The 20,929-nt window shown below is 40.3% G+C and overlaps 1 protein-coding gene across 6 annotated transcripts in view; it reads left to right on the top strand.

The window, feature by feature from the left end:
• Positions 1–20,929, top strand: part of UBE2F (ubiquitin conjugating enzyme E2 F (putative)) — an 84,484-nt gene that overhangs the window by 38,422 nt on the left and 25,133 nt on the right. For all 6 annotated transcript variants that reach the window (XM_063340450.1, XM_063340449.1, XM_063340452.1 and 3 more), the window contains 3 exons: positions 3,005–3,062; positions 15,321–15,353; positions 17,727–17,789. In XM_063340450.1, the coding sequence (XP_063196520.1) occupies positions 3,005–3,062; positions 15,321–15,353; positions 17,727–17,789 (154 nt within the window). The remainder of the gene's footprint in view (positions 1–3,004; positions 3,063–15,320; positions 15,354–17,726; positions 17,790–20,929) is intronic.

The raw sequence follows: 20,929 nt of genomic DNA on the forward strand, positions 1-20,929 counted from the left end.
ATGAGAAAATGTTTGTGGAAACAAAAGCTGAGCAGCTGGCTGGTCATATCAGTGACTGTTTTGGTTACTATAGCTTCAAAAATAGTGATTTTTGCAGTCTTCCCATAGGAACTCGGATATAAGGATTTGAAATCATGTCCTGGGAGGTCTCCCTAGATGCAAACACCAGATGTAAGGCGTGGTTATCAGTTCCAGTCCCCCTGATGACTGAGGACCTGCTTGGCTTTTCTCAGATCCTCTACAGCTGAAGACAAAGCAAATGGAAATAGTGTTTTACTGTCCTTTTCTGTTGCTGGTGAAGTTCCTTGGCTGACAAACTCCTGCTCATGCCACAGCACTCCCCGTCCTGTCAGCCCTGCCGCCTCTTCCCCTCACTTGCCAGCTTTAGTAATCTGAAATGCTCCAGGAATGGTACAGTTGGTTTACCCCTCTCTTTACTTCTGCAAATTCATTTTCCAGCATCACAAGGAAAGCTTCTGAATGTTTATTCAGTCTAAATAATACTAGATGAGCTTTTGGGCACTCCTGGCAATTTTAGAACAGTGACTTCAAGTAAACAGGTTTTCCTGACCATCAGGTGTCCTGAAAGCCGGGTAGAACAAATGGCTTTTGTGGTGTATCTGGCAGCTTGTCAAAGGCAAGCCTCTTGAAGCATTGAGTGGGCGAGAAAAATTCTGCTGGTTGTGCCTTTTGAGAACTTCCTGGTAGCCCAGCATTCCTCCATGGCAGCAGGGCCCGTGGATGACAGGTCTTTGAACAGAAGCTACGTGCAGATGCTCCTTCATCCACTAAACTAGTTCATGATGTGTTTTGTGTATTTCTACTCCTTTAGGTGTTCATTCTGCTGTTTGTGTGTATGATACTCTGAGAGCAGATCACCACTCAGACCTCCAGAACGTCTGGCAGTTATATCTAGGTCGCGAGGTGCCATTTCTCTGGACATCCTGTGCTGGGAAAAAGTTTTGGTTAGGGGTTAGAGGGATGCTGCTCTAAAAATTAATTACATCGGCAAATGAGAAATATTAGGCAAAGGTACACTTGTCTGTCTTCATTGCTTTTCTGCCAGAGCTCTGAGAGAGATGCGAGTGTCTCCTCTCAAGTCCTGGCTGCTGGTGTCCTCAGCTGGAGATGTGCTGAGAGAGCTCTGAGGCTTTGGGAAGCTGGAAGGGTGTTAATGAGGCTCAGTTGATAATGGTCAGGCACTTTGAGCTCTGTCAGATGATTTTTTTATGCTTTTTTTTGTGTGTGTTAACTTATTCCTCGGTCTTACAGTCACAGTGAGGTATATGAAGAGGCAAAAGGGAGCACTGAAGCATAACTTTAAGAGGAACAGAGAGAAAGCAAACTAAAAAGTCCTTTATTTGCTCAAAACCTGGAAATCCTGGCTCTTGCCTGTTCAGCAGCATTTTGCTTTTCGTTTTGTGATATGGACAAAAATCACAGCCACAAGATGCTATTTTTAATGTTCTTGAAATTAGTTTTGGGCTGTACTAGTGGTAATGGCATATTTTATCTTTTTTAAGGCACAGAAATGAGATTAGCAACACAGTCAAGATGGAATAGTCTTGTCCAGTATGATCATCCTGTTCCTAGCTTCTCTGCATTGGGCAAGGAATAATGCTAATCACAGTGTATTTCCTTGAACTAAAAACTTGGCACATTCAATAAATAACTATATGGATAGCCTATATGTACTGCAATTTAGAAATGACTTAATGCATGTCATCCTGACATTTGGTAAAATCTAATAGTTTAAGACTATTTCACTTTAACCCTATCATTTCAGTAGTAGAGATGAATTTTTTATGCTTCACTGTATGAGTTTTCAGTTTTACATGGCATCTTAACAGAGGAAGACGCATGGTTGTGAAACGACGCTTCAGGGAGTTTTCCAGACTCTCTTTCTCATTCCAATTATTACTTTGCTTTCACCAATGTGAGCAAGACTTCAGCTCATCTCTCAATTATGCTCTGGTCTCCTGTATTTTTACTTCTCATAACAGCTGATGTTTTAACCTGAAAGGTCCAGGAATGCCTGGCTGACTGAATACACCTTTATGTTTTCAACTTGTTAGTATAGCAACAGTTTCACCGGACTTAATATGTAGCATAATAGGCAGGTCACATAAAATTCCTATACAGTATATGTGTATATTGGAAAGTCTGTATTTTATTTATTTATATTAATATTCATATAAGTTTATATCAAAATTCAGGAGCATGTATTATAGTTTATAAGGAACTTTTTTCTTCTGTAAGCAATCTCTCTTGCCCAGAGTAGTCTTCATAGTGATTTCCAGTTGGGTTTGTATGGTGTTGAATTTGTTTGTAAAGCCTTGAAATATTCTGCATGCTATATTATAGCTCATCTACTGTAAGACTCTGCCGCTAGAATTTCCTGAGCTGTGTCCCTGGAGGCTTGAGATGCTTCTGCTCGTGTTACAGCTGTTGTAGAACCTTCCTGAGCAGACAGACCCAAACTATTTCACTTTCCTGCCCCTGCCTCTAAGAAGCTGAAGTCCTTTCGCAGAAGAGAAAATGATAATACTCTTTCTTGCTAATCCCACCAAAAATACCCTTTTTTGGATTGAACTGTGCCAGATTTGGTGAGAGATGGGTCATTCTGCAAGCCTGTCTCTTCTCCAAAGATGAACGTGTTCTAAACTGGAGCACAAGTGTCTGTGCGCTCAGGGAAAACAGGTTCAATGGTGAGGCCGTCTCACAAGGATTTCTGTCACACTTATTTTGCTGATGAAAATAAGTCAGGTTTTTTTGACAAAGGTTGAGCTCAGATCAGGAGATCTGTAATGACATTATGTAGAATGTAATTCTAGGAAGACATACCAATTCTTCTGCTTTAAAATCCCAGTACCTAGATATAGTGCAAGAGGTAATTCCTTGTGTTGTGATTACTTGCTAAGTTCTTAATGTTTTCTGAGAAGTTTTCTGACAAAGTTTGTTTAACTAGAAGTTGCACTGTGTAATGTGTGTGTCTCTTTTCCAGTTTATTGAGAGAACATTCAATTGATGGCACTGGCTGGGCTCCAACTAGAACATTAAAGGTACTATTTCCTTTTAGATACATACATTGAACTAGGTATATCTTTTAAAATACTTTTATGGACTTGGAAAGAGACAGATAATGCGGTTTGCTCTAGGAACAGCAGAGTTTTTTGTCTTTCAACAAGTGTTGGTGGCAGTACTGAAACAAGTACAGTGCTAATTGATTGTAGAAATGTTTGCTAGTTTTAGCATAACTGCACAAATACTGTTCTGACTGATAAAAGGTTTTGTAGAATTACAGGTGACCCTGAGAAGCTGCTCGATAGGATTGATCTGCTCTTGTTTACCCAGACAACAAATACAAGAACATGATGTGAGCAGGACTAACAGTAATCCATAACCCTTGTAATTTCCGTTATATTAATATTCCTGATAAATGTCCCTGTGCCCCCCTCTCCCCCAAGTAGAGAAACTTGGAAAAGTGAAGGGCAAGACGGACTTGGGAGAAACACTATATGGAACAGAATCGGGGTGTAGTTATGGCACTGTCTTGAATTCTGTTTCATCCTGAGTGTTCAAAGGGGGATCAATGGATCTGCACTTAGGTATTGCATAAAGCAGGGTGCTCTTGACTGTTTTAGTCACTCCAGAAGGGAACTAACTGCCTCTTCCCTTTAATCTTGCCTCAAATGTCATTTTTACCTGAGTCACTAAAATGTAAGTGAAGTCTGGCCCCTGTGAAATTGCTGGTAGTTGTTGAAATTGCCACTGTGAGTGCAGAATGACTTCAGAGCTTGGTCCCAGCACCGCTGGGCAGTGTTAGTACATTCAGAGTCATGGTGCTTGTATGAAATACTCTTAGGGAGGGTGTCGTTAAGTACGTGCGCTTCAGCACAGTGACCGCTATTGTATTGCGATGGGAAGTGGTTGGTTGTCCATTTACCGTTACATGTCCTTGCTGCCAGAAGAGCAGCAGAGCACTGAGCAGCAATCTCCCTTTTGCTTTTACCAGGAACCCTGCCAGAATTGGTTCTTAAAGAATGTTAGCTACATTATGTAGTTAAAGGTATACATGTAAGATGTTTGTTTTCTTTCAGAAAACAAATTGAGAATGAGTTTTATCTAATAGTTGATTTCCTTTTTGGCACTATGAATGAGATCTGGCTTTCTTCATCTGCAAAATCTCTTTGTGAGCATCTGACTTTCTGAAAAGTGGAGTAGAATCAGTGTGTGTGCTGTTTTGTGGGTTTTCTTAAACACCCTGTCCCTATTTTTTTTTTCATCAGCTACTATGGTTTTGGCTCACCCTTGTGTTTCTGTTTTCATGTTAGGTTAAGTCAAGACATAGACTGTGTAATTAAATTAACTGGTTCTGTTCCTGTCCATGTATTTCATTCCTAGAGAAAGTTTTTGGACTACAAGTTTTAAGGTTCAGCCATTAGAAAATGGCCAATACTGCAACAGGACAAGACTGTACAGATGTTTTTATCTGCTCTTCTAGCTTTGCTCATGGTATCTTTCTACTAGAGACTAAAATACGGCTATATGTTAAGGCTGTAACTGTGAATAATTGTTGACATTACGTGTACTTAACTTCCTGTCCTCAGTGATGATGGAAGATGTGTATTAATCTTCTTTTTCATTTTATTCGTGCATCAGTTTGATAATTGCATGTAATTAATTTCATAGATTAAACATCCTGGAATCTCAACTACCAGGAGACTCAAGTTACTGGATATTATGAAGTATTTTAGGGTGGTTTTACCTTCAGTAAGTTAAAGGGGGGAAAAAACTCCACGAGCCCAAACAAAAAAACCCCAGGAACTATGTCTATAGGTGTTGAAATGAAAGACTGAGCAAGGAAAAAGGAGCTGGTAGCTTAACTTGAAAAAGAAAAAAGAAAATCCAGCATCGCCCTTGGATTTTGTTTTTTCCCCATAAGCATTGAAATGTCACAGTTGCAGGCTCACATTTTATAGCTTTAAAAAAAAAAAACAAAACAAACTGCCCCTAAATTGCAAAGTTTTCATTCCTTGCTTTTTGTCTTCAGAATCTCCATTTTAAATTTTAAATAAATGTGCAGTTTCAGTAAGTGTTCTCTCACTTGTCATTGTTTTTACTTCATGTCATTTGAAGCGTCATCACAAAAAATAAGTGCCACATGTTAATCCTAACTTCCAAGTTGTGCCTCTGTAGAAACACTGTTGTTACGCTGGGCCTCCAGTACAAAAGGAGCTTAGAAAAAATTGTGAGCAGAAATAGCCATTGGGGATGTCGGTAATCTGCAAGCACTGTTGCCTGAACAATGTTTTTGCTTGGGATATGGGTTGTACTTAGATGGTAACTAGCATCTGGAATGAGTCTGTTCTTTGTTGAAGATATTCTTCACCCATTATGAGTGTGCTCTTTGAAAGGACTAATAAACATGGGAAAGGTGGGTCTTGGTCAGAGCCAGGGTTCCTGGCGGCTGCTCTATCAGGTGTTCTTTCGCATCTTTGGCTGACTGTTACCTGTGAAGCTTCATGCATGCCTTCCTGTGGGTTTTGAAGCTTGATTAGTGTCCAAGGGCTTAGATTTCAGGCTACGCATGCTTTTGAGATGGAGAATATGCAATGGTGCTGGTTTGTCAACACTATGGCCACGCAGCCGAGTTGCTTGTCAGTATGCATTAACAGCTGTGGTAGGTATATGTTAACAATAGACCACAGAATTATATGAAACAGTGTGTGACTGCTAGTAAACAAGAGCCATGAGATATGGCCCAGGTTACTTTTATCCCTTTATCTCTTAACATGCCACCTGCACCCACTAATCCTTCGTTGCCAACACTTGGACGCCATGGTTTGGAGAACCTGCTCATCTCCACAAGCGGAATACTGTGTGAATTTGCACAGTAGTGCTATAGATAGTATCTGGTCTTGGGCAATGATGGGCTTGAAAGTAGCATTTCATATTCAACTCATCAATAATATGAAGGCAGCCTGCTTTTCTGGAGAAGTAGCACCCAAATTTGTCCAATAAAGCACTCTAAGACACTGCTAAAATATTTGAGAATGGGGATGTACTGTAAATCTGTGACAAAAATTGGTAGGTATTACTGATGCAGCCATTCCGAGTGCATTAGTAAACCCAAATAGATAACAAAACCTCAAAGGCACATGCACAAGCCAGTTCTGCTGTGTGCTACTGCATGCATTCGTGTTACGTGCTTAACCTTTTGAAGGCTTAAGTTTTAGAAGTTTTAGATTGTCTCATCTTCTGTATCCTTGTGGTGGCAGCAGAGCTCTTACATCAGAAATCTTTCAAAACACTGGTGTGACTTTTTTAACACTTTTTCTTTAGTATCGAATGGGTATAAACTTGAAGAGGCATTTAAAGTATGCCTTTTACCTTTCAGAAATAAAAAACTTTTAATGAGTATTTAGGAGATTTTATTATCTGATAAAATGTGTTTTAACAGAGTAGAGAATTCTTAAGGGGATAAAAAAGCTAACTCAGTTTTATATTCTAGCATTTTGTTGCACTCAGTGTTATCTCTTCCATGACTGAATTCTCCTTAAGTTACTAAGTGTTGAGCATTATCTTTTTTCCACTTTACTTCTTCCTGCTGCTGAACACATTTCTGTGGACCGCTGTGAACAGCAGCCTGTGGACTGGTGAAGACACTAAAGAATGTGCTATTTCTGAATTCCTGCATTAGATGCTCTTTAAATCAGGTTATGAAGAAAGGTGGGCTTTAACCCTGAAACAGGCCATTGGTGGGTTAATGTTTTAAAACAATCTATATATTTTTAGTCACTGCTGATGCAACTGTAAATGTTTTCTTTGTCCATAGAAACACTCCTGAATCCTAAATTCTTAGATAATTTCTGGTAGCAGTTTGCTTACGGATTGTGTAAAAACTGATGCAATGCTTTCTAACTCATCTCCGTGTGATCTTTTACTTCTTTATAGCTACCTATGAGTAAGCAACAGGAGCTTATTTACCTTTCTGTCTCCATTCTGTTATGTTCTGCATCATTTTATTGCTTGCTTCTTTCCACTCTAAAACAGAGTATTCATAAAGTGAAGAACTGCTGAAGTTATTTTGGGCCTCAGCTCAGACTAAGCTTGCTTTTCTCCTGCATTTAGGTCAGATGGTCAAAACTAGAAGTTTTCCAGGCGAAAAGCAAATAGGTGGTTTTAATTCCATTCTGTTCTCAGATTTTTGTCACTGAAGATACTGGCTTTTAAATACCTAGTATAAAATAACACTGTTGTTGTTGCTCTGGTACCCTGCTTCTTCTCCCTCAATAATTCCAATTTCAAACTCAAAAGTGCTTCAGCAGCTCCTGCTGTCCTCAGCATGCACTTCCTTGTACCTTAGTCGCAGTGAGTACCATTTGCCTAGTTAAGATAGGCCTCCCTAGCATTCATCAGCTTTCTCTCAAATGCTTGTTTTCACTTTGCTATAAAATTATCTCAGGTGATTGATTTTAAAAAATAAAGGAAGTGGATCTGTGTATTGTGATTGCCTAATTGGTTCTAAAAGTCAGGCTATTCCTTCTGCAATTATCTCTAACAAACTACAACTGGAAATTGGTCAGTGATGGATTTATGAACCATAAAAGTAATCAAAGCACACTTGCGCAACTCTGACTGACTCTGCAGGCCTGAGCATAGTAATGTTAAAACCAGTATTTTAAAATGTATGATGAGGCTCGTAAGGAATATTTGGTCCTTTTTCGTTGGTTTTTTTTTTTTATTTTATTTTCTGGAGGATCTATATGTTTACTGGTAAGGTGTATATGTATTTCAGTTCTTCATTGAGATATATCAAAGAGCTTTTTTTTTTTTTTTTTGAGAGAAAGGAGCGGGAATGGAAAACATCAAGATAGTCGTAAACTGTAGATATGCAGACAGCTTTTTATATCCACTTATAGAAAAAACTTTTTTTTCTTTTCAGGAATTCCCTTCCATAACTTTAGATACTAGGTTAAGAAATATCTGCCTGTGTTATTAGATAATCTAATCTAAAAGGAATTAAGAGTCGTTTATGAGAAACTATTGCTATTTGGAGTTTATCCGCAAGAGGCATGCTTATTTATTTAGCATTTAATACTAAATGGGAAAATATGCCTTATTTGTTGCCTTGGTTCTGCTGTTGTCTTCAGACAGTAAAATTACTTTACTTGAAATCATGCAAATGTCAAACTGTAATCTCTTGAAGAAATAAATCGGAGGGTCTTGACTTGATTTTTCCAGTTATGTTTAAGTATAAACCTGAGTGGTTTTAAAAAAACTTCAGTATAAGCACAAAACTTTCATTCATCGTCTTAATGAAAACAGGTAGTCTGCTGTCAGAATTATATGTAATTAGCACAGAGGAACATTTTAAGGAGATAATAACTGTTGCTGCCTTCAGGATGAAGGGGAAGAAAGTAAACCTGGTTGTTCTGTGGTGTTCTCATAATTTTTGCTGCTGATACTATTTTTTTCTCCGCCAGCATTTCCGTAACATTGTTCTGCTGTTGATTTATTCAAATCCTATTTTGGAATGGGTCTCTGTATGTAGAAATATCAAAGCATGTGCTTGTAAAAGCTGCCTTCCCGGATGGAATATACTTGTCCCCCATACTGGGAACATCTGGAGGAGAAAGTCATCAAAGGAAGAAAGCTAAAGGCTTGATAGCAGTGGCAGAGAGCACAAATGGCAGCTCTTACTGTGCAGGAGGAGAAATTAGTGGGATGTCAAGCGTAGTTTAGCAAGGAGATTCTTGATCTTACATGAATTCTACATCTGTCTCCTGGTGTCTTCTTGGTCATGATCACCAAGGTTGCAGAACTGAGCACCTGAGAAATTGTATGTGCGATCTCAAGGGCGAGATGGACTCCTGTTAAGGTGTCTGCTGCCTCCCTGGTGTAGATCAACATAGAGCCTCTGAGGACTGGGGAGAAACAAATTGTTTGTGTTGTATTGTGTTGTATTTTGATTTTATAAATCAGCTGTATCAGTTTTGTAAGAAGTGATTTATTCCCCACCCCGCCCCCCCCGGCATATGCCCAGGGTGGTGAAAGTAGTTAGACAAATCAATGTCTGGTAATAACCTTTGCTTCGTAAAAGATTTACAAAAAATTTCTTTTTCTCTCTCTAATGACTAAAACAAATCCTAATCCTTGTTTGAAATACAGTAGCTGCTGTTACTAGCACGTTTTTAAAGAGTGATTCAGTAGAACAGTGCAGTACATTAGTAAGTCTAATTAAACCATGCTTGTTTTCCCCAAATTGTTGAATATGCAATTTGTGTCAACTTTAATCAATTGAGTAGACTGGTCTCCGGAGGGCGATTGTTTTAGTGTTCATAATCGCTGTAGTGTAGTTCATTAAGAAGCTATCACAGAATTCCCCTGGGAACAATTTATAAAAGATTATCTGCTTGCTCTGAAGTAACCTTGGGGACAAATGTCAAGGAGTCAGTAACAAAAGTAAGGGATTTTAGATGAGTGCTCCTGCGTACTTGGCAATTCCCAACTGTCTTAGTCTGGGAGAAGAACAGACTATAATTGTTCCTGTTTTCTTCCCGCTAGTATATTTGAGCACAGAAGAAATCGTTTTCCAGCCTTCCTCCTTTTTTTGTGTTTGCTAACTGGAGCAGTTCATGCCATTTAAATTACCCAAAGCCCTCTAAATAAGCTACTGTTGTTGTGTTTGGGTGGGAAGCGTGAGCTGGGATTGCAGGCACATGAGAATTGAGGTGGCCTTTGTGGCTGATTAAAGAAAGCTGACGTTCTCTTCACCACCTTATTCCAGGTGGAAATGGTGCTTTACCGGCTGCAGGAATTTTGTAAGATACTGTAGCAGTGTTACCTGCAAGATTAGCGGGGAGCAGGACAGGGAGAGGAAATGTAAAAGAAAACATTTTATTTGGGAGAAGACTGTTTAGGAGGGAAGCAGGTTTTTTGTAAGCTAAAAAGTGCCTACTGTCTTTGTCATGAAAACATACCACTTCTTTTTTTTTTTTTTTAACCCCTTGAACCAGTGGTAAGTTTTGTGCAGTCAGTTACACTGTAGTGGTTGCAAACAGGTGGTTAGTCCATGGGGAGAAAGCAGAGGGGTTTGTGGAGGTGTGTTGAGGAGGCAGAAAGAGAAGCCCAACAGAGCCTGGGAAGGTGGGGCTGGGTGGGATGAAGGACGCTTGGTTTTCTAGGCCGCAATGAAGAGAGAAGGAAGCTGGGCTGATCTGTAAAAGATGACTGAAGAAGGTGAATGGAAGTGGAAAACCATCTTGAGGTGGTGTGTAGGCAGACAGGACAGCAGAGCGCTGCACCAGGAGACAGCCATGCAGTGGCCTGACTTTCAGCATGCTGAGGTTTTGGGGGTAATTTTAAGGCCTTTCCCAAACTGTGATGTACAAAGCTTGGCACCTGATTTATTGGAGTTACTGCTTCAGTTGGTTAAAAAAAAAAAAAAAAATTTAAAAAAATTGCTTCAGACATATGCTTGTATAAATGACTGCTGCTCCTTTCATTGATCTGCATGGGTTAAATTGTTCATATGTAAAAAATGGTTTAGCAGCAAGCTTTAATTTAATCAGTCTATTAGATCAGAAATGCTCCTTGGATCTCTAAAGAAGTTTCTTTGATTGGAAGTTCATTAGCTGCTTTTGTCTGGCTTGTTCTCTGCTTAAATTAATGTATTAAGTATACTTTGCCTGTTAAAAGAAATTCTTAATTTGCAATTTACATGTTTACTCTCTCTTCAGAAGAAGTGCTGTGTGGTTCCATTTCCAAACATCGGCAAGCACAGCTAAACGCTTGTCTGTTGCGTGGTTTCAATGGCATTGCTTGTGTGAAGTAGTTGTGAGAACTGTCATTGGGAAGATTTGGTGACTAAATGAATTAGGACCTCCTACAAATGCAATGCTTTGAGACTCTTTAGCCTCAGGAGAGGCTATTTCAAAAGCTGTATTTAGTATTTTGATTCATTGCTCTTGAACTTTAAACATTGCTGCAATGGCAGATGTTTTTCCTCATTTGGCATGCCATAAATAAATCTGTGGGCAAGGGTTTAATGTAACTTTTCACTCAAATACAACACAAAAATGCTCAAGCACGAAAAGGGGTGATTATAAAGGGTTATTTATAACAGTCTGTTGATGTTCTGACTTGCTTGTGTTGACTTCCCCATGCTTGAGCTCAAAATAGTGACAGTGCCAAGGAGCAGAGCGTACATCCTTCATTTTCCACTCTGGACTTAACTGGGTACTGCTCTAGTTCAAGTATGATACTTGAGTCTTCTGAACTAATGTAGTAGAGTGGAATTAAAAACACATGCTTACCTGAGACCTGCAGTGGCTTACAAAGGCATCTAACCTCGGGAGTGATGTCTGTGCTGATGCAAAGCCTCTGGGAGACCAGGGCAACAGGGAGAGGGTCTGCCTGGGCACGGCTGGAGCAGGAACCAGTTAAAGAGGTTTGGGGAATTCTGCAGCCTTTTCTGTGGGGTCCACCCCAAGCGGACTGTGCTGCTTCATTCTGAAAAACGCAAGAGGTCCTCAGTTTTGCTCTGAGGTTGCCCCTCAGTAGTGGGTGTACTTGTACCCATAACTTTGATGTTAAATGTGTAGAAGAAAGTAGACAAAAAGAAGCACTTTAAAGGAAATGGGCTTGTCAGGTATTTGCCATGTGAACAGACAGATCCCTGTGTCTCATTCTCCTTTTGCAAGCAGATTCTCTCATTGAAGTGGAGCAGCATAAAGGTGTGCATTATTAACATTTTAAGGCGACATCTGCCCTGCTTCTACGTGGGAAGATAACCTTTAAAAATTCTTGCCCATAGGGTTAACTTTCTGCTTTCACAGTACTTAAGCCACAAGTTCAGTAAATGTTTGAAGCCAAGGATGATGCTTTATTACATTAGAAGAAAACTGAAGTTTTTGAACCATTAACTCTGACAGGATCTGTTCTTCAGTGGCTTGCAAATCTTTATAGTGTGGCAGGAAAATGTGAAGCAAGTGTTCAGGCAAGTGCTTATCCACATGCAGCAAGCAGCTCTGCTGAAGTCAATAATGCAAAGTGATTATTTTTGCAATGCAACAGTGTCAAGTTTTTCAGATATGAAATACTTGCTTCGCTCTTGCTCATCTGTTCCATCCCACTTCCCTTTCTCAATATGATAGATTTAAATCCAGGCTAGCCTCAAAACTCATTACAAAAAGTGTTGCCCTTTGGTTGTAATTCAGCATTATTTTTTATGAAGCCATGCAAGGATATAAAATGAATCCAGCAAATCATAAAACTTGAATAGCTGGAAACAGATCAGAAATTATATTAAGAATTTCATACATAAGTTATTCAGTAATAATAATAATCCTTTTATGCTTTTTGGTGTCTAGAATGGCTATGAAAATGTACAGCACTGAAAACTCACAGCCTTACAGAGGCTTTTGCTGGGGTCTTGTGTTTGGGGTTTGTTGGGGTTTTTTTGTGTGTGGTGGGTTTTTTTTGTTTGTTTTTTTCTCTTTTGGTTAGAACTCAGTGCAAATCCAGCTTGGATTAAATGAGTCAAGTGTCTCAAAGTCTTAAAAGCAGAGTTCAGCAAATGAGAATTTGGGAGCAATTTAGGTAAACTTCAAAGGGGGGTGTTTATGGAATGGGAAAATAATTTGATATAATTTATATTTCCATTTTGCGTTGCAACATTTACTCGTGGAAGGTGGGGCTTGTCACTGCTTGTATTGGAGCAGAAGCTGTTTTGTCTGGAGAGACAATCTGCAGGTGTCCTGGTGGGGAGGCTCTAGGAGACCAGAGGCTTTAGAACACTGTTAAATGTATGTCAGATTTCTCAGGACTTCATAATCAATGTGGCTGAATTCCTCTGTCGTTTGCTTATTTTTAGCCGTGCTGGTAAGTGGTTGAAGAGTTGTGAACAGTTTGCAAGCCTGTGAATGCCCTTTTGGTGTTCAGGCAGGATTTGGAAATGGACAGACCCCAGTGCACTATGGTGAGCTCCTCGTTCCTCTTTAGGATGTTTTTTAACACTCAGTATTGTAATTGTGCAGCTACAGTTTGCTGTCACATGGTGTAGATGAAAGATGACCCTTAAAAAGTTAATTTATTCCTACTTCTTCAAGTGGAATAGAGCAAATTACCGTGCTTTAGTAAGGTCCCATTATCAAAGGATATGGGAAATACACGGTGGGTTAAAATCAGATGCAAGACATTCTTAATACCCCCAAGACATTCACTCTGCCTCCCTTGAGGACAATACAGCCTTTGAGGGCAGCAGTGGAAGGGGCTCCTGACCTGCAGGGGCCAGAGCATCTGCTGGGCAGTGTTGGCTGGCTGGAGACACAGGTGCTCTCAGCTGTCCCTGGTTACACATGCTGCATCCCTGCCAGGGACAGCATCCACAGGGGCACCTGAGCCGAGCGGACCCTGGGAGCGGTGGCCCTCTGGGGGCCTGTGCTGCGCTGCGCTGCGCACCCTCTTATGCCTGAATGCAGGAGAGTGAAGTGGAGGTTGAGAACTTCATGTCTGTACCTACTCTGCAGGCTCTCCACACCACTGAAATCCTCCTTTAATCAGTGATTTTGGATTACTTTTTCTAGCACCACTGCACTGTACAAATAGTTTATCCCTGGGATTGGTTAATAACAGGTTTCCTTACTGCCATGTTTTGCTAACCTCTGCTATGCCTTGTTTCTGTGACTGTAGTTGTAGTTGAACAAGCGGAACAAAACTGAAATAAAGGATAAAATGATGGCTTTCATCCATTATTTGAAGTAGTCCATTTTCGCAATACTTGAGAAGGAACTGACAGTATGGCTGTTTGGGCGTGGGGATGACTGCTTAGCACTGTAGTCTTGAAATGTACGGATAACTATAATTCTTAGGTGTCTTGGGTATGTCCTTTTTTCAGTTTCTGTATCTGTGTTGCCATTGAAGGTGATGAGTATGTTTAAAAGAGTTACTGTCTGCTGCATCTGATGAATTCAGAAGCTCTGTTAGGAGAAGATGCTGAAACTGAAAATGCTGTCTGACAATATCGGCTTTGCTGGGCAGATTAATGTTATTAAAAGCAGATAAACTGAGTAGGTTGGTTGTGCAAGATCAAAGGAAAACTGGATCGTGAGAGGCTGTTAGCCAGATAATGCTGACATCATGTCTTTTTCATTAGGGCATAATTGGATAGTGTTCTTAAGTGATATGGATTTCTGTGGTCCACCACAGTCGGCAGAGGGCCCGGAACAGGAAACAAACTGAAATATGCTCGTTTACAGAAGTTTTTTGCCGTGGATAGGAAGTTCTTACTTTGAGGCTTTATCTGTATTGCAAAAGGTGCATTTTAGTGATGAAATGATTCATGTGCAGTGTTTGTCCCACTACTGGAAATTGGGCAGCGTGACTTTCTTGGGTAGGCAGTCAAGTGTTAGCAGGCTGTAAGGGCAGGAGGTGCAATGCTGATCTTAATTGTCTGGTAGGTGTGAGCTCCAGTGCCCAGACATCAGTGGGATTTTGCTGTAGAGTAGCTTTGGTTATGCTACTACTGAAAAAAAGAATCTTTTTTTTTCTACGTAGAAAAGCTTAGCCTCAGAGTTGGTGACAGGTGATGCTTTTAAGTCTATTTCTGTAATAGTTGGATCTTATGCATCTTCTTGTTCTCTGAAGGTTGTAACTGAGGATGTGGGCTCTTAGGTCAGTGCTAGTGGAACCCTTTTGGAGATGCCCACCCCAGAATAACCTGTGTTTGTTGGCAGCATTTGTAGGCAGAGATCCCCTGAAGCTTGCTGTTTGTACAAATTGCAAACCCTCTCTATTCAGCTTTGTTTAGATACTTAAAGGCAGTAAAAGGATTTGAGACACATGCTCATACAGGAACGATATTTCTCCATACTCACGCTACACCTAAATCGCTTTTCTCTGATATTTTGACACAGTTTCAATTACTTGTCTGACGTTGTCTTTTTAATTTTAAGAATGGATTGAGTTTTATACCCACCCTTTGAACTAAGCAGTGCAGTCAGTTGGTGGCATATACTGGTATAAGGTATTATTCCTCTCCTTGAGCAGAGAAGCAACAGGAATAAGGCTCCTATACACAAAGAAAGATCTGAACTCTTATTTGAATATGCGGCATTTATTTTTTGGTGACTTCTAAATATCAAGCATCCATGAAATGGGAAAGCTTTTTTGATATTTTGATTTAAATTAGTAAAACATCACCCTTAATCTACATTTGATTTCCAGTAATTTCATGGATTAATAGATAAATAAATTAGGTGAACGTGAAATGCACCTGAAATGCGTGCCTAACTGACTGTGCTTTTCCTTTGCAGGATGTTGTCTGGGGGTTAAACTCTTTATTTACTGTAAGTAAATGAATCTTTTGCTTATCCACTTTGCTTTTTCCTGCATGATTTGGTGTCAGCATCACCTAATGTGAACCTCATCTGTTGCCTCTTAAACTTAAGGCCATTATTTGCTTTGGCTTCAGTGGGTGTTGTACAAGTATGAAATCATTTGTGGTTTTGTTTGTATAACTGCAAGACTCATACAGACGGTCTGATAAGCGAGCTTTTTCATACATGGTTTTTACTTCTGGTTATGAATATTAGGGATATTTTGGTAGCAAGTTACTTGGGATGTTCCACATGGTATGGATTTCCTTTTGCTAGTTTGCAGGAAACAGAAATTCATATTGCTCTGAGAAGGAATTGTGTTGGTGTTTTTATAAAATGATTTTTAGGAGTTAATGACTGCCCTGCAGTCTCATTCCTGTTTTGAATGCTTACATTCCTGTTCAAGGGCCTCAGTACTCTCCCGCAGAATTTGCATAAACCCTGACTTGTTACAGAAATTATATGGTTTTGTTCAGGGATCCCATTTTCTCCCTTTTCCTTAGAAGAAACCTGTGCCTCATAATTACAGGAGCAACTTGAAAATGGAGGAGAGGGTAAGAAGCTGCAAGAGGCAGGCAGGATGCCTCAGCTGCTTGTGCCCTAAAGGTGGAGAGAGGCTAACTCTTTACAAAAGCTACCTTTTTTTAGGGAGTCCAGGGTTATGGTCCCCTTCCCCAGCCACTGCTGCTGGGTAGGAAGGTCAGGAAGAAGCAAAGAAAGGCACCAACTTGGTCACCGCATTTGTCATTGACTCTGGAGAGTCAACCCAGCCACTCCAGGGTGTATGAGGAGGCTGTGAAAAGCTCTGGGTGAGGATCGTCGCTGTGGGCTTTGCTAGCCGCAGCCTGTTTTCGGAGAGCGGAATTCCTTCCATGACTACCTACAGGAGGAGAGGCAAAGCAGCGACAGTGCTCACAGCTCTATCACCAGGATCACGGTGCATTTCTAAAACCTGTAGCATAGACTGTAGCCAGTCACTGGCTACAATCTCCTAAGCTTTCCTGGCATCCAAAGGCTTGATTTGTTTCGACAACTTCTTTGGTAAATTGATTTAGAAGATTGGAGAGCATTTGCCTTTTCAACAAAGAGTAATTGCATTTCACAGTCAGTCTCCCACTGCATGCTAAGTAACTGGAAGAAAGCGAAATCCACTGGAGGTACAAAGAAGTGCCTTCAGAGGCAGAACTGCACGTAAAAATAATCTGTTGGGCAAACAGCTGCAAAGAGCGATGGTCACGCATTGGAGACTGCGGGGATTTGTCATGGCCGGTAAGAGCCGTGCTTCCCAGCTCGCCTTTTAGGCTTCCCTCACAGCCAGCTTTTTAGAAATAATTGGGCTTTGAAAAGCTGGCTTTGGATTGTACTGGCCTTGAAGATCCTTTGGGGGTTTTCTTGAAGAAAGTAAGTGAAAATGAGGTGGATTGGTGTCCTAGTTTGAATGAGATGGGAGGTTTTCTGCTTGAAAATCAGTCAGAGTGACACGAGCCTTTCACACTTGAGAAATGATAGCATTTCACTGCTGTCACAGGCTAACCTTAAACTGGGGAAAGTGATCTGGGCTGTAGGCAGAATAGGGCGGGTTTGGGATTCAGTGTTATTTTTTTACGATGACTCCCCTTTTATCAGCATCTTGGTCCTTTGATTTTAACCCTAGACCCTTTCTCCTTACAAAGTTAATATTTATTGAGATGAAACTGACAATTTGTTTTGACAGTTTCTGCTCCCTGCCCCCATATGCCCTTTGCTTTTGGGGTTTGCGGTCTTTGGCACTCCCTTTCTTCTGGGCCCTGTTTTTCCCTTTGCGCTCAAACCTTCCTATCTGTCAGGCTTCAGGTCATGCAGTTTCTTCTCAGAGGGAATGAGATTGCTTGGCTATTGGAGATGGTATTAAGGAAACTCCTGCTTTATCACCAGGCCATTTGCAGGTCTGAACCTTTTTTTTTTAAAGTGTTTATTTTACCCTTGGGGGTGGGGGGAGGGGGACCAACAGGAATTGCGCCTCCTGAAACTTTGAATGTTCCTTCAAAATTTGATTTAAAACTGTCTCAGTTTTCAAATAGAAATGCATCACTGCCAGAGAGAAGTGTCATGGGGCTGTGTGGCGAGCCACCACAGGGGGCTGAATGTCTTGCTGCTGTTGTCCTTTAATTGACTTGTGATTTGGTGGGCAATCATCAAACTCATTTGCATCTACCTGTGACAGGCATACTTATCAAGGTGGTGAGAAAATGGCACTACACTGCTTTTGTTTGCTTTGTTTCATTATCTTGCTCATTAGGGCTTTCGATTCCTTGTATGATGCAGTGAGTGGGAACTCTATAATGTTACCTGTTTCTTTTCCAGGACCTTTTGAATTTTGACGATCCTTTGAATATTGAGGCTGCAGAGCATCATTTGCGTGACAAGGTGAGTCAGCGGTTTATTTAAAGCATGTTGTTCCTAAACAACTACACATACTGTAACTCAGTGGTTCCCGGTCATTCCTTTTAAAGCGTTCAAGCTCGTACTTCAGGCAGTTGAGTGACTCATTGTATCAGCAACCAGTCACTCAAAGAAAATGTGCTTTATCTGGGAAAGTAAACTCTACACGGTAGTGTTATTCACCATATGCTACAATTGTTGACCATAGTGTAGTCATATCCCCAAAATAGAGGATCTTTTCCTTCTTGTTTCTGAGATTTTCCCTGAAGTTGTACGTGTTCTGTGCAGCAAATGATAGCGAATTGGTTTGACTCAGTTACGTGGTAGCCTTTACCCCAAAAGGCTTGCAAAAAGATCTTATCCTTCTCTCCTTCAAAACGCAGAAAAGAGTTTCTTCAAACTCTTACATACTACTTTATTTTCTTTTTACTGATCCTATTTGTTCTGTGAAATTGAGCATGGAGGTAGAGGTGAACAAAGTACTCACTTCCCCCTTGTATGGATCTCTGCGGTTGGGTCACGTTACATTATATAGATGCATACCTCAAGCATCTATATAATGCTAATCTATATAATGCTACAAAGGTCTTGACATGTTCCAGGTCTCTTGTTTTAATTAAACTTGTCTGATACTTTTGTTAAGTTAACCTTAAAGATAGAAGAAAGTTTCCAGGTAAATGTTGATTTGAAGAGTGCATTGAAAATGAAAAGCTAAGCAGTGTACCTAATTTATCTAATTTTTTCCAGAGGAAACACTGGGATTGCGAGTTCATCTTTCTAGCCCTTTTCTTGTTTAATTAGATCTTGTAGCTATTCTGGTATTCGTCAGTGTTTGCAGGGCTGGGACAAGACTGTAAGCCTAAGGTGAGAAAAATTTAGTAGACATCTACTCTGGAAGAGGGTTTTTTTTTGATGGTTTTGTTATATCATTTTGGCAAAGAGTGCCAGGAAGCCTTCCAAGCCATAAACCACTGCAAGCAGTCACAGAGGGGATACAGCCTGAGAAACAAAACCAGCATAGTGAAGGCAGCAGGCTGGATCATTTTCTTTGTTTGCATTGTTAGACTGAATTATTCTCTAATATCTTGCCAGGGAAATTTGTAGCTCTTTGAGAATGGGGAGGCTACACACCTATTGCTGAGTGTTGAATTTTGGCACTTGATTTCTTCTTAACGGCCAGAGGGAAAGCAGTTTGTCTGGTGCCTGGGTAGGCTTTTGTAAGGAGAGATGCTGCTATGGTACTAGTACAGTCTTGTGTCAGATGTGCTGAGGCTGTGGTAGGTGAGTCTTACCAGTGCTTTGAGTGAATTGTTAGACCTCAGACGAGCCAGACAGTAATGTCCTCTTCCCAAAGAATTATGGAATGCTAAGAAATTGCTGTCCTGTAGCTCTCAACCTCATTCAGAAATTGGAAATCTTGTGAATCCACAGAAAGAAATAATGTTAACCTGCTTTTAAAACACACCTCCCTCAAAAATGAGAGGTGAGCACTCAAAATATGTGGTGCTACACTAATAGCATGGAAGTTTTGTTGGTTTGCCTTTTTTTTTTTTCCAGCTGTGGCAGAAGTGAAAGGGAAATTGAGTGGGGTTTTTGACAGTCTTCTAAATTAAAAATATTTTTGGAACAAACATATTTTATTTAGTAAACTCTAAGTAGTCTCCACAGGTATCTGTCAAATTCATGCTCTGCCTTGTTAACTTTTTTTTTTGAGGCTATCTGAAGTTAGTTTAGGTGTTTCATTGATAGTGACAGCACCAAGCAGTATGTCTTACATATACCGCAGTGTGTCCTTCAGAAACATCAAGACAAAACCAATAATGCTTGTCTGGAGAGAATAAATTACGCAAGGGGGGGAAATGGCTGCTTTTCCAATTAGCCTCAAAGAATGCAATTGCAGTGTAAGTTAGTTTTTGTCTCTTCCAGGCACAGATGTCATGTAGTGTATGAGCACTTTGTTGTGAAGTGAAACTGCTGCGGTCCTGTTGAAAAATTTTCAACGCACAATATGATTAATTTGAGAATGCTAATGAATTTTCCCCGAGACATTTTTTTGTGTGTAATACAATTATACAAACGATATATATGTAATATATATGCCCGCATGCACAGTCTACATAAAAACAGATTTGCAAATATATATATATATATATACACAAATAGTTCTGTGTACAAACATCTGTGTCTTACCAGGCACAGTAAGAGAATGCCTTTGGTCATTTGGCAGCGTGGGAGTATGTGGCTTGTAGCAGCCAAAACAAATGTACATCGAGCTGTCTTCTGTGGTTCTGGAGGAGATGACTCAGTATTTCACTGATGTCATGTCAGATTTCAAATCCTGGGATCCCTTTGGTGACATTCCAGGATAAGTGTGGCTGCCCGAGAGGTTAACAGCTAATGTGAAGCCTGCTTCTGGTTATTGAAAATGCGAAACTGGAGTTTGTTCAGTTCCGTAGGCGGGTATTAAGTCATCGAAAATGACTGCCGCCTTGCAGATGCTGGAAGAAGTCACATCATAGATATCAAATCCTTATTATTAATTCTTGGAAAACAGTTGTGCTGTGAATGTTTGTGTTGCAGATCAGGCTGTGAGGGACAGTTATGATCTCTTTCTGCATAAGGAACCTCTTAATTTTTGCATCAAATTTATGGCTTATACCTGAGCATGTAGATGTAGTTTTTGGGAAAGCAGCCTTGTTCTAGGATGTAAAAATAGTACAAAATTCGGAGCTCAAGTTGTTCAATTAATTGCTTTAAAAAACCCTATGTCTTATCTGAGATCTGAGTTAGTGCAGCTTCAGCTTCCAGCCCTCAGGAGCCTCCTTCAGCTCGAGGAAGAAGCTGTCAGTTACTCAGCCTCTTCCCTTGCAGCTTTCTTCAGCCAGTGATCATCAAGTCACTTTTGAACAAATTATTTTTTAAAGTACATATGACTGTTTATACAGCTTGACTAATTCTACATCTCTTCCCCACACACTTTGCAAGATGTCAGCAACTTTTTGGCAGAGTCATCAAACATCCATTTTCACAAATGGTAGATAAAGAGATTATCTCAATATTCAGGCTTGCTAGCCCTCTATGTTTCCAAAACCTACCTTCTTATCAGCTACAGAATTGATCTGGAG

This window comes from Chroicocephalus ridibundus, chromosome 7, assembly GCF_963924245.1.
Source record: "Chroicocephalus ridibundus chromosome 7, bChrRid1.1, whole genome shotgun sequence".
Taxonomy (NCBI): domain Eukaryota; kingdom Metazoa; phylum Chordata; class Aves; order Charadriiformes; family Laridae; genus Chroicocephalus; species Chroicocephalus ridibundus.